The sequence below is a fragment of the Mixophyes fleayi genome, chromosome 7, assembly GCF_038048845.1.
Source record: "Mixophyes fleayi isolate aMixFle1 chromosome 7, aMixFle1.hap1, whole genome shotgun sequence".
Classification (NCBI taxonomy): Eukaryota; Metazoa; Chordata; class Amphibia; order Anura; family Limnodynastidae; genus Mixophyes; species Mixophyes fleayi.
Genome location: NC_134408.1, coordinates 101,254,054 through 101,268,694, shown reverse-complemented (window position 1 = coordinate 101,268,694; position 14,641 = coordinate 101,254,054). Strand labels below are relative to the sequence as shown.

The 14,641-nt window shown below is 38.1% G+C and overlaps 1 protein-coding gene across 2 annotated transcripts in view; it reads left to right on the top strand.

Annotated features, from left to right (window-relative positions):
• Positions 1-14,062, top strand: part of KLF7 (KLF transcription factor 7) — a 92,869-nt gene extending 78,807 nt beyond the window's left edge. For both annotated transcript variants that reach the window (XM_075180221.1, XM_075180220.1), the window contains exons 3-4: positions 3,155-3,278; positions 12,764-14,062. In XM_075180221.1, coding sequence (XP_075036322.1) covers positions 3,155-3,278; positions 12,764-12,801 — 162 coding nt within the window. In that variant the 3' untranslated portion in view covers positions 12,802-14,062. The remainder of the gene's footprint in view (positions 1-3,154; positions 3,279-12,763) is intronic.
• The last annotated feature ends 579 nt before the right edge of the window (positions 14,063-14,641 follow it).

Sequence of the window (14,641 nt, the reverse complement as noted above, 5' to 3'; positions counted from 1 at the left end):
ACATTTATTAGAATTGATGGGATCTGCTATGTCGTTTGCATTACTGATGTAAATGAAAAATGTCATTGCTAAGCAGTACATTACAATTACATCTAAAACATGCATTGGCTTCAATATATGTGTCTTATTTAGTGTATTGTGCCTTTAAGTGAGAGGCATTTATAATACTCTACTAATTCTCCAAATTATATGCTGCAAAATGGAAATATGTATTTTTCACCTTCAGGTAGCCTATTTTATGTGAAGGCAAGATATGTATGTTAATTAGATGTTCTTGTGTGTGTGTGTGTGTGTGTGTGTGTATGTATGTATGTATGTATGTATGTATATATTATATCTCTCATTATCCACATTTATTTATATAGCGCCAGCAAATTCCGTACCGCTTTACAATTGGGAACAAGCATTAATAAGACAATACTGGGTAATACATACAGACAGAGAGGTAAGAGAATCCTGCTCGCAAACTTACAATCTATGGGACAATGGGAGTTTGAAACACAAGGGTATGAGCTACATCATATTGCACATTGGACCAGCTAGAATGCAAAGGTAAAAGTATTGAGTGGGCTGTGTGATCAGTCATACAGCAATGTTGGTCAGAGGGTTGTTGTCTTGTGTTAGTTGTGTAGAGGGTGGTAATAAGGTAACCTAGTGTGATTAAGATGCTGGTTGAGGAATATCATAAGCTTGTCTGAAGAGGTGAGTTTTCAGAGAACGCTTGGGGGTGTGGGTGAAATGGAGACCACCATGTGAAAGTGCTGCAGGTGAGGCAGTGTCTGATTGCGTGAGCCATTTTTCTGTTATTGCTAGAAGGTTTAGGTTGTTTGAGAGGAAGAGTCATATACAGAGGTAAGTATGTTACAAACAGAGCGTGCAGTCCAAAGGGCACATTTAAAGGACTTTGGAAGAGAGGGGAGACAGGTGATGTGTTTGAGGTTTGCTGGATTTCTGTATTTGTGTGGGTGAAGTGAGAGGGACCTGGATTAGGTGATACATCACCAGCTAATAGAGACAGGGAGGAAGAAAGTTAGGAAAGATGATTGTAAGATGTATGTCCATATTATCATCATCACCATTTATGTATATAGCGCCACTAATTCTGCAGCGCTGTACAGAGAACTCATTCACATCAGTCCCTGCCTCATTGGAGCTTACAGTCTAAATTTCCAACATACACACACACACACACAGACAGAGAGACAGAGAGAGACTAGGGTCAATTTGATAGCAGCCAATTAACCTATTAGTATGTTTTTGGAGTGTGGGAGAAAACCCACGCAAACACGTAGAGAACATTCATACTCCACACAGCTAAGGCCATGGTCGGGAAGCACAGGCAAATATAGCACTTAAAATGAAAAGATAAAATGGCTAGCTACATGCAAGTCCAAGAACAGAGCAGATATAACAGTGAAGCTAGTGAATGTTAAATTAAAAGACTGGTTTGACCAAAGTAGAAATTTAACAGTGACCCACTGTGCAGCAGTAAAGGCAGACAATAGAGCTGTAATCTGAAGAATTATGCAGACATAAGGTGAAGAAAACTATACTTCAGCTCAAGCAGATGGGAGCGTGGGCGTCCCAATTTAGTTGTGGTGAAAAGGATTGCAGTATAGGTGATTGGATCTTCCATCAGAAATCACCTGAGTTTCCCGTTAGCAGCACAATGATCAATAGAATGGTCAACAAAATCTGTGAGATAAAAAAAAATTATTCACATTCATGCTGTGAAGTCCGTGATTCAAATTCAGGTGAAATGGAGTTTAAAAGGATTTCATGGAGGCTGTTCTGTTTTGGGGCAATAGCACCCGAGCCCGCCCCCTCACCTGCTCATAGGGAATTTACCTAAGACAGAAAGAGCTGTCTCCATAGCCTGTAGAACGTTGGTGGAAAATGCTGCGTATAGTTATAAAATGGTCCTGTGAATGACGTACAGGGAAGCACACTATGGCATGAAATTCTGGGACAATAGAGGGGGGGTCAGCATAGCCAAAGTGGCATACGGAGGCAGAAATGTAAAGCCCAGCCTGCTAATGTAAAAATAACCCCCTTTAAACCTGACAAATAAAATGGCTCCAAGTGACTTAAATTCTTCCTTATTTTTCCTATTTTGCAAACCTACAAATCACTGCAAATGTGTGAACAGTGTGATGTTTGTAAAAAAAAAGTTAGCGTTGAAAGAAAAACTGATGATTTTTATAGTCTAGAATGTAATTATGCACTGGGAGGCCGATAACTGGAAAACCTAACATCAGCTACAAAAATAAACTAATTACGAAGAAAAGGATTACAGAACCACTGCAATTTCAGGAAACGCAAACAATTAAAAATGTTCTTATTGAGGTCATTTGGAGCTGTGTCTTGCTATATCCAGAATAGATCAGCTTTCTCTGCCTAATGATGTATGATTGAAGCTGGCAAAAAATTAGTTTGGCTCGTTACGGCAATGGTACACAGACTGCCCATTAATACTTGTTCACCCATAAATGTCTAATTACATATGTGGATTTCCAGCACATTGGAGTCCCATAAACACTTGAAAAATCACCATGAAATGTTCTCTTTCTAGACATAAAAACATGATAAGTGGTACTCCGAGGGATGATGTGTATAGCACCAATACACAGCACCTGGAATAATAGCCACTTGTCACGTTTTCTACCCCTGTAAAAGAATATAAAACATTCTTCTGGGCCAGCGATCTTGTTAATCTACCATTGGAAGCTATTAAACGTTCAAAGGTGACCCTAGTTTAGGCCCGAAGCACTGTAGTGAGTCTGCCAAATTCTCGTTGGTCACCAGGGATAAAAGTTTTTTTTGTTTTGTTTTTTTTTGAACAAACCACAACAGTGAAAAATTTTAAAAATATGCACAGAATAATGTTCAGAATTTCCTTTCTATAGCAGAAATTCTGTAAATTGTTTGCAAAGTCATTTTACACTGCATGCTGGTCCATTGCCTGTCACTAGGTGGTTCTTTGATTTTCACTTATATCATTGTTTACTCCTTGTACTGCCTTGGTATTTGCCGGATATTTTTCAAAATTTTGAAAGAAGTGTTTACAAATGTACTGTTGTAAATCAGAATCTAGCACATTATTGGTATGTTAAGATTACATTACCTGACCTTTGTTTCTGGTTTTGTTCTCCAGGTGAGAAGCCATACAAATGCTCCTGGGAAGGGTGCGACTGGCGTTTTGCTCGGAGTGACGAGCTTACGAGGCACTACAGGAAACACACAGGGGCAAAGCCATTTAAATGCAACCATTGTGACAGGTGAGGTGCTGCACGTGTGACACATTAAAAAAATATTTTATCTTCGTGATGAACTCTGAATTTATTGGGGATATTCGCATTTTGGCCCATCTAAACTCTGTGTATGACAAAAAAAAATGTCCTTTTTTTATTTCTATAAATTTTAAATCCTGCGGTATCAGCACACTGCTTTACCCACTCAGATAGGTGACCATCTATTCATGTCCTTATAATTTTAATCTAAAGGCCTGACTCCGTTCTATTACTGTGGACCATTATTTGATATAGAGTATAACAATGTGAAGGTGTCAATACGGAAACAGGGACTTTTTAGTTTTAACATTCGTTGTAGATTGTGTGCTAATTTTACTTTTAATTTTGATTGCAGTACAAGATTTATTATGTCTAAAACTCCTTTAAGTGGTACTGACATTTTTTTTATTTCCCACTTTTAGTCCAATCTCCTGGTAAAAAATGTCTGCTTCATTATGTAGTGACAGGAAATCTCCCAGAAGGAACAAGTTTTCTTGTATGCAGAAGAGAAGTCGAAGGGTGAAAGGAACAGAGTGCTAGAGTAATTACAAATGACAGCCCTGACATTATCATCTTATGAAAGCTGAGTAGCTGAGGCCTAGCAGGCCAGGCAAAGCCTCGGTCAGGCTATTGTCAACGTTATTGAATGAAGATGTGCTCTTAATCATATTAGAAAAGGGCTGAGGAAGAGGAGTTATCAGGCCAAAGAACCCAGGAGTAGCATTAAAAGAAAAGGCCAGGAAAATGTCTGTAATACAATCACCATTATATATTTAGCTACTGGCAAAATAACAGGTCAGGAAACAGGAAGACCGTTTTTGCCTTTGATTGCAAGGAAATGTGTTTTCATGAACATCCTGCCTTCCCAAGACCTTAGCTCTCTCACTTGTGACATAGTATTACCAAGTAACACTCCAGAATAGACAACAGCACCTATTTGTTACAATATTGATATTTAGTTTAAAACTCTATAAAAATGAATTTAATAAACAGTTGTGCTACATCTGGAAGTTAAATAATAATTTAAATAATATAATTGTTACCCTATTTAATGAGAGTCAGGGACATGCTTTTTTGTTTTGTTTTTTAAAAAAATTTAGTTTTATCAGATTCATTTTCACATGAATATTCATCCCCCGATCATTGGTCATTACTACCCAAAAGCCTTTTCTTATTTAAAAGCCTGTTGTGTTGAACGGCTCTGAAGGTAGTAAACATTGACATTTGCCTTGTGGATGTAAAGGGTTAATTAAATTACCGGCAATGTGCAGCCAGTGACTCCGGAACAGTGGTGGTGAAGGCACTCTGCGGTGATGTAACATCACAGGCTTTCCCTTGCACCCCATAGAGCTGTGCAGGCTAAACTGGGGTGTTTTGGGTATCGTAGTATGCAGAAATGAGCACAGCCGAACATGGCTATTACGTCCAGCAGCTTATCGCAGGCAATTAAATTCCCTCCAAAAACGGATCTCTTTTCTGTGGACTTTTAGTGAAGTATTTGAACTTAGAAAGGACAATAGCAATTTAAAAAAAAAATACTAAAGGGAAACTGTAACAAAAAACTATATATAACTATATTGTCAGTGCATATAGTTATATATAGTTTATATATAGTTATATATAGCATATATAGTCCCCTACACAGACCATCTGCATTTGGTGGCAAAGACCACAAACCGCCTGTGCTATATTATACTGCTTTTTTATAACTACTGTGACTGTAGTATAGGCCCTGACAAATAACTCCAAAAAGTTTAGAGGCAAGGACAAATGTTAGAAGTCAGCAATGTTTATGTAAAGTCTAAGTACACACTATGGGACTGAGTCATTAAGGAGAACAAAGCATAAAAAAGGAGTAACTTTGCACTTGGGCAAAACCATGTTTCATTGGAGGGGGAGGTAAATTTAAAATGTGGGGACAGATTCATAGTTGGTATAGGACATGTCCTAGATCAGCTTTAAATTTTGGTGTAAAAATAAAGCTATGAAGTATTTGTGTGCTATGTGAAAAAACAGTCAGTATTTATCTTATGTGCAAAATAATAAACTATTTTGCACCCTTTGCATTCAAACATGGTTTGTCGCGGAGAACATTTACTAATTCTTTTGCTTTACTTCCCTTAATGACTCGGGCTCTATGTGTCAGAGATGTGTACTCACACACACAATATACCAGCCACGTCAACACACATTACACTAGTCATTTCTCCTTACATTGGACACATACCAACATGTGTCCTACACATAAATATACCAGCCTGTGACACCATACATTTCAGGAGCCATGTGCTCATGCGTAAAATAGACCAGATTATAGCCCTGCATAAATATACCTTGCCCACAGAGTATGCACTAATCCATTTTCCTCCCCCACCACTGTAGCATTATACAGTGTTCTATAGCACTTTGTAATTACAGCATACAAGGGACAGCATGCTCTGATCATAAAGGGGCATTTCCTCATTGACCTTGTGACTGGTTATGTCCAGCTCTTCTGTAGCGTGTAGAGATGTTAGAACATAACAGAAGTTAATTCAGTGGGACCTAGATTGTGCTAATTACCCATTAGCTGAATGCTTCTTTTTAGATGAGAAAAACCCCTTGGCTGCCTTTGATATCTACATTTTTTACAGTACTTTTCATAGAACCTTGGCCTTAAGCCAGCTAGTAAATAATGGCCTGTTTTACTCTATTGCTTCTGATTTTTCTTTTTCATTCCATTCTTACTTTTAACAAGAAATGTTGCTAAGGATAAGCATCCTTCCATGACATACATCTCATATCAGGTAGATGGGGCAATCTATGCAAAGAAATGTTTCTGCTAGTTTTAATGTTAAGCTTTTAGTGCTTTTGAGCGGTGTCTTTGATCCCTGCATCACGTCCCCTACTTGCAGGTAAAATAAACATTGAACCGTTATTTGTACAGCTATATATTTGTGATCAAGCCATCCTTTACAATGGCCACTTCAGTAGCCAAAGGAAGACTCTATTTTTAATTTAACAATATTCTTGTCAAAAAATATTGAACTGTTTGGCAGCCAATGTAGGAGTCTTTAAACAGGTCGCTGAAAATTGTTCCATTATAACGCAGGATTTTGGTAATTACTTTTATAAATACCTACAAAACGAATGCATAGAAGCATTGATCATTTGTAGAGTGCAGAACTGTACAGTACACTAACTGTTTACATGGGATAAATGCATTGAAATACAAAGTAATACAAAAGGTAGAGAAGGACAGGATCACAAAAACTTACAATCTGTGGTGTCCGTTACATACTGTTGGTATAGGAGGGAGTTAATTATATATGCAGTCAGCCAAAGGTAATTACAAACATTGACTTTTGGGGTGATTGAAGGCAGTTGAATATGGATATGCCAACTCATATGTTCAACTAAGGAAGCGTTCAATGTTGCCGAAAAACATTTTAACTGTACTTTACTACTTGTCCACATTTTCCTTTATGTGATTCAGCCTTTAACCATGTAACATTGGCAATCCCAAATGTGTTTTTGTGTCATTGCTGCTGCTTCTTCATACATTAATACATGCATCAGTTTTTAATGATGAATTCACTATGCAACTTCTCTTTTATCAGCATATTGAGCAGTGTGCTGATGAAGGTCTAAAGCAGGGGTGTCCAACCTTTTAGCTTCCCTGGGCCACATTGGAAGACGACGAGTTGGTTTGGGCCACACATAAGATACACTAACAATAACGATAGCTGATCATCCAAAAAACCATAGAAAACATAGTTTTATATATATATATATATATATATATATATATATATATATATATATATATATATATATATATATATATATATATATATATATATATATATATATGAGAAAAAAAGTTTTATATATATATATATATATATATATATATATATATATATATATATATATATATATATATATATATATATATATATATAACTTTGTTTTCAAATCCCCCTATACTTACCTTTCAATCGCCCTGTTAAAAAAATCCTCTCTAGTTATTATACTATAATTACTTTTTGTATTGTTTCGATGCAATATTAATAAAGTGCTTTTAAGCCAGGCATTGTATATCAGGGTGCCCTGACCAGGCCTGCGGTACCTGACATATACATCACTGTGACCCCAAATTGTGACCTGTTTTGCTAATTACACCACTATGTTCGTTAAGGGATAACAACTTATACTGGGCCAAAAATAATAATATATAATGCCCCATTAGTATTACAAGTAGAAGTATGTAGCAAGGAGATAAGGTCCATGATGCTCCAGGACCAGGTGACTTTTATTCACTGGTCAGCGTCCCTTGAAATAATAAAAAAAATCCCCCTTAACTTACCTTTTAATCGGCTTGTTCTCCTGTCCTCTTCTCTTCTTTTCTCCAATTCTGTGCTGCTGATTGTTCTTCTCGCGCGGGTGACTCCTCTGTGCTGCGCTCCGCAATGGATGTTGGGCGTGATGACATCACGCCCGACATTCACTGTGACCACCGCACGGAGGAGGAGACAAGGGAGGGAGCCGGAGTACCAGCTGACGTGACCGCAAGGTAAGTATTTTCTTTTCTTTTTTTTTTTGCAGGATTTTTTTCCATTAACAGCGCTGTCCCCTTGCCACAACCAAAACTCCTTCTGGGCCACATTTACAGGCGTGCTGGGCCGCAGGTTGGACAAAGTATGGTTGAAGAGATGAACACTGGGAACTTTACGTCCCCTGTTTGCCTCCTCTCTCCCGCATATGCATGTCAGAATGTCGCATATGCTAGTTTAACAGTAATGTCTGTTAAAAATGGACACAGGTTTTGTTGCATGGGGATGCAGTGCAATAGTTGTCACTGTGAGTTGTGCTTCAGACCCTCTCTTGCAATATAGCAATGCTTTATTTACATGTCTTCTCCACTGCAGCAAAATACTTCGGTTACAAACCGTAAAATACCGTATATACTTGAGTATAAGCCGACCCGAATATAAGCCGAGGCACCTAATTTTACCACAAAAAATTGGGAAAATTTATTGACTCGAGTAATAAGCCTAGGCTGGGAAATGCAGCAGCTACTGGTAAATTTCTTTAATAAAAAAAACTTGTCAGCTGACCCAACACCACTCTGTTTGCAGGATAGACTGTTCTAATATACCATAATGCCAAATCAATCGCTAACACTAACATCAAATAACACTAACACTTTTTAAGACACTGTAGTACACTATTCAGAAGAGCATACAACTCAAACTTCAGGACAAGTCAGGCAGAGTAAACAAATACTTAGAATACCAATTTATAGGAAATAAAACTGTAACCTTCAGGATCTGCACTTGTTCAGAAATGTTCTAGAGCTCCATACAATGCTGCTTATAAACAAAGGACTTCATTACTACTGAAAAATGCAGATGCTCCATGAAAATTCATACCGACGACGCTGGCTGACATGAAGAAGGCATGTGGGGAAGTGTATGTGCCTTATGTCGCAGGTCCCCATGAAAACATGTTGCTATTATCGAGAGAGAGAGATCTTTCACTTACTTCTGCAGTGGAACGCAAGTTTGCGTTCCAAATGCCGAACCTCCTGTCAGTGGAACGCACATGCGTTCCACTGCGGGATTTAAGCTGTTGACTCGTGTATAAGCCGAGGGGGTGCTTTTTCAGCATAAAAAATGTGCACGAGTATATACGGTAAGTACCGAATATACACTTGAATATGGTTACAAAATGTCTTTCTTATCTTCTCCTGCACAGTACTTAAAGGGTTAACCCTTTTAACCTTCTAGATGCTGCACAGCTCTTCTGATTGGGATCAGTAATTCCACACGGCCTGACACCAAACCTTTTCCATGCTCTCTACAGCATGTTCTTTCTCAGGCTGTTTTCACTCGCCCCTCCTCTGCGGGGCTAATATCCAATTTAATTGGCTTTGCCACTATCTCTGGTTATACAGTTATTCTGAGGTAATTAAATCTCTCCCATTACACTCCTCTGTCAGTCTCTCTTTTAACTGACGCCTGCTGTCTATTCTCTCTCATTTCACTCGCTTCTCCACGCCTACACACTGCTTTGTGATTCACGATGGTGGGGTGCACAGGATTCCTAATACCAGTAAGTGGATCAGGGAGTAACTTTACACATTGACCTGTCTGCTTGGAGTGGTTCTGAAAGCACATCATATCTATGTGGGTCTTTATGGTTGTGACGGGACAAACGTGCGATTACAGAGATTTGTGTGGCACAAAAGGGTCTTTTTTAACCAAGGCTTGAATGTGGCATTAACTACCACTTTAGTTTTATCTTACCTGCAGTATAGCTCTAATATTCCAGTCTATTGTATGTTTTATATGTCACTAATAAGGACAGCTAAAATACAGATAGTATCCATACTTTCCTTCCTGGGTTAATGAATGCATGAAGTTCTTAGTAAGAAATCAAAAAAGGTTCTGATTTATAAAGGGCCAAACGTTAAAGTAGTTTGTGCTTCTCCTGACTTCCTGTTGTTCTCCTAGTGCAAGGCCCTTCAGCACATGGGCAGTTCTACTGCACTGCGAGACATAAGTTAAGGGTAGGCAGAGTACAAATGCAGCTACATCGGTCATTAACTAGGCATAGAACATAAACTTAATAGAAGTGACCCCCTTTGTATCTACAAACCAGTAATCTCTGTCAGTGACCTTCAATTAAACCTCTAAATTGAACACCTGTCATTTGAGCTTGACAATGCCTTAATTAGTTGTCCTATTTTGGGGTTACTTTCAGCCCCTCTACTTGAGCCACAGCTAATTTCCAGCCTTGAATACCAGACTTCTGAGTGTGTATGCAGAGATGGGCTTAATAGTAATGTTGCTATTGGATGGCTTATTACCTATTCACTGATGGAGAAATCTATTATTTCTGATTTATTGCAGTGAATGGGTAAAAAATATAATTTGATGGCTCTTGTTTTTTGGTATATGCGCAGCTAATCATAACCTGTTCTCCAAAATAGCTGTATGTTGGTGTAGGGCTGCATGTTCACCTTTATTGATGGACTGCCACACAGCTAAAAAGCCCTTTTTAATATACTAGTGTAACAAGTGTGCACCATAAGCGACCATCGCATTACTGGCGATGGCTGTGGCTTAAGCAGGAACAGGAATTTCTTATATTCATTCCTATTAAGCATGAAGTTGTGCTCTCTGGAAATGAAAGTGTTAAAGCAGACTGTTTATATAAAAATAGCTTTCTACATAGTTGTGTGGAAGAGTTAATGAAATTGTTTGCTGCAAAGATACATTGTGCTGTTTAGTAGCTGAATGGCTTATTTTCAGTTTACATGGCTTAAAGGGAAACTATGGTCATCAGACCTTTTTTATTTTCATTAAACATTTCAGTCTAACTTTGGTTTTTTTTCATGTTTATTTATTGTCCATCCTGCATTGCGATCTATAGAGAGCATTCAACCAGTAACTAAACCTTTTAAAGCCACCTTGCAAAAAAAGGAATGTGTAGTAATTAAAAATTAAATATGAGAAATGACATTTTAAAAATATGGACACTTTCAATGCATTTAAATATTTTCAAAAGTCAGATTTACGTGTAATTTTTCCGATAAAGAAAAAAGTGCATACAGAGTTAAACAACATGCTAAATTAGGAATTTTAAAGATTCAATGTTAAAATGGATCCAAGTGTCATAGTGCTGCGGCTACCATTAGGTTTTTATGAGGACTGTTGAAATTCAAAGCACATACATTGTATTGTCTAGATGGCAGTAAAGTCAGCACCCTGTTAATTGTTGTCCTAATGAAATAAAGTGCATTAGTTTAGAGCGGAAAGAGAAAATCCAGAGTCTTAAAGCAATGCCTGAGGAAATCTTTCTGGGAGGACATTAAGGTTATGGAAGCTTTCAGACTCAGGCTAATGGATCCTCAACAGATGGTTCTAAAGGAGCAGAAGGCACTGGGCAGTGGTGGAGTGTGGGGAGGGGGGTAAAGAATGGAGAATATCTAATAAAACATTCATGTAACTTGGTTGAAGCAGAAAGGGGTCCTGTATGTTACAAATTTTCTAATTTGGAATTGAAATATTTTGTTAAAGGACAGAAAAATCTTTCTGTTTTGTAAATTTAAGTTCCTGTGATAACATCCTGGCACTATAAAAATGGTGGAACAGCGATCTCTTAATCCTGCACAATGGCAGACAGAAAAATATACTGTTAGCACTGGTTGTCAATGCGAGATAGAGGATCCAGGAAAGGTGTCAGGAATTCACCTGTATCACAGTGTAGACGGCACTCGCCGTCTGCTTCTTGCCAGGCCAGTGCAGTGTTCACAGCCCATGCGTTCTCCATTTTCCTCCAACACTCTACTAGGGGTATGCGGTCTACGGCTAAACATTCATTTAGTCGACATTTAGAAAGTTGACATTAGGTCGACAGTTCAAAATTCTACTGCATTATTAGGTTAGCAACTTTAATGTAGACAGTATTATTAGGTCAATAATTAAAATATAGACTGTATTATATGGTGAGGGTTATGGATATTATTGTTGACCTAATAATACTGTCTACATTTCAATCGTCGACCTAATAATACTGTCAGTGTTATTGTCCACTTTCCAACCCTGTCTATATCATGGTGTTGACCATATAAATGTCGATCATGTAACTGTTGAACACATGGTATGTTAGTTGGCTGCTGACTAAAAATGCCCCCCTGTCTGTGTGTCTAATGTGCATTGGCTAGTCTGTTAGGGAATTTGGGCTGTAACCACCAATGTGGCTGGCATAGATGCTCAGGACAAATATTCTCTGTACAGCGCTGTAGAATATGGTGATACTCTATAAATAAACAATAATAATAATGAAAGTGAGCACCTAATCCATGCTGCTGCTGTTAATTTAATCTGAACCATCCATAAGAACTAAAAGGACAAAGGAATTACAATTCCAGCATACGTGCCTTTCATCTGTCTCTGTGGCTTCTAAATGGTCCTTTGTTCGCTGTCGAGGACTCATTCACCGGGATGTGGATTTGCTATGCCCCTTTCATAGGTGTAACACACAAGAGTAATGGAGGTGACCACAGGGATCATTGATCCTTATGGTATAATAAAGACATGAGTGTGATTCTGAAAACTTTTGTAATTACCTTTTCATTTCTATGACCAGAACTGTGGTGCGAGGTGCAGTCATTCTTTGTACCACTACTAGAGTGCATGTTGCGTCTGTCCCTATTGCTGTTTTGCATAATAATAATTAAAATGTTTAATGTTCTGTAGTATTATATAAACAATGCAGACCTTGATATTGTTGACAAATCTGCTAGAGTACTTTCCAAATAAAGACTGATATTGCAGTGGAAACTTTCTGGTTAATATGAAAGTGGTTTCTTGCATAAAATGTATTTTTATATTGCAAACTTAAATGCTGCTTAATGGGTGGATAAAAAAAATGATATACATAATCAGCATTAATAATTCTCTCTTTCATCTGCTTTGCTTTAGGTGTTTTTCCAGGTCTGACCACCTTGCCCTACATATGAAGAGACATATCTAAGGACATTTCAAAGCAGTAAATGCTCTTGGGAGGACCAAGGGTTGCATTGAACACTTGTGTTTATGTCCATGATACTGCAGGACATAGAGAACATTTCTACATGTAAAACTCTGTACACAAAAATCCATATCAAATGTTCATGCACCGTCACATGCTCAAATATACAAGATAAGTCTGTTTGTTATGCCTTACCCCCCAGCCTGAGAGAGGCACAGAATGGTCGAGAGTTTAGTGATTCAAGAACCGTTTCATACCGGGTGCTCTTACATGTTACCATGGAAACTAAGAGAATAAGACTTCCTGCCAGCGGACAGCCATGGGGCTCTGAAGAACTCACTTTATTGAAACTCAGAAGCTGCTAAAAAGCCACCTTCGAGTTGCATTGTTGTAGCACTAATATTTTTCTTTCAAAATGTTACTCGAGTGAGAAGACAGATTCGATCTAGGACACCAAACCTCAGTTTTCGAGCCTACGGGGTAACGTTTATATCTGAAGACTCATGATCATGAAGAGTTCTAGATCTGCCAGGATCCTGCCAGCTGTTGGTCTCCTCTGATTTGTCCTCATTATGGAGCTTCTAAGATAATTTTTAACTCAATGCCGTAGGCCTTACAGGCTCTAGACTGGTGGGGTCAAAACATTGAAACCATTTCTGCGATTGTTAGGTCTATTTTTCAGAAGGACGTGTGGATGGAGGAGCACTCATAGAATTCCCCAACCTTATTTATTTTTACTTTTGTTGGCTGTTGTACACGTTATGCACTAGGAACTTGTTAAAAGCCGCCAATACTGACTGAGAAGGGAGCTTGTTTGTTTAATGAGAGCACTCCCATCACCAGTGTGCACACTTCCAAAGGTTGAACAACCTTTCAATGTTTATTATTTCAGTGACCTGTTGTTGTTTTTTTTTACCTTTTTGTTTCATTTGAAAGGCTTGTTTAGAGCTCTGTTTTATTTCTTTCTATCCATGGACAAGTATCCTTTTGAACTTTTTAATCTCCATCTGGACACTTAGCTTGAATTGGACCAGCAACCTAGATTCGGCTCTTAACATCTAATAGGCAGCAAGCCTTCTCCCACAGAACTTTCCAAACCTTGTGCTTGATCATTGACTTCTACTCCTAACAATATAACTAGTTAGAAACTTGATGTTATTTCCAGAGCAGCTGCATTTTGTACTAAATATGAAGTTTTGAGTGTCTAAAGACAGCAACAAAATAAAGCCAAATATATTAAACCATACAAACATTAGGTAAAGGAGGACACTTAAAGCAAGTTGATATTGACCATTACTGTTCAAAAGGCAGACCCTTCCATGTTTACTGAAGTCATTCATTGGACCTGCTTAACTATAAAGTGTCCAAATGGGTAAACATTCTTAGCATTTAGCCAGGTTATTGGTGGGGTTCCACAGGGTTATTTCAGATATTACGAACTACAGGTCTAATGTGACCTTTTGTTGGTAAGATCAAGAGTCATATAAATCTAATCTTTACCCATGAATGCATAGTTAACAGAGTATCCATGTACATAAAACTCAAGTCAGTTGTCATTGGTCTTTGCGCCAAAGACTGCCAATCAGACCATATCATGGGGTCAATTCAAATAGATGTGGTGGGGAACAGGTTGTATATTTTGTATATTCTGGGACCACCCCTAAGCAGCTAGTAAAATTGCACATTTGATTCCACTTTCTCCAGATGAACGCAGCTCTTTTACCCCAGCCGGCTGGCCTCTTTTTAACTTGTTTTGACTCCTTGACTGTTAAGCATAAAAAAAAATTCAAAAAAATTACAAAAAAAAATAAATAAAAGACAAAAACGTA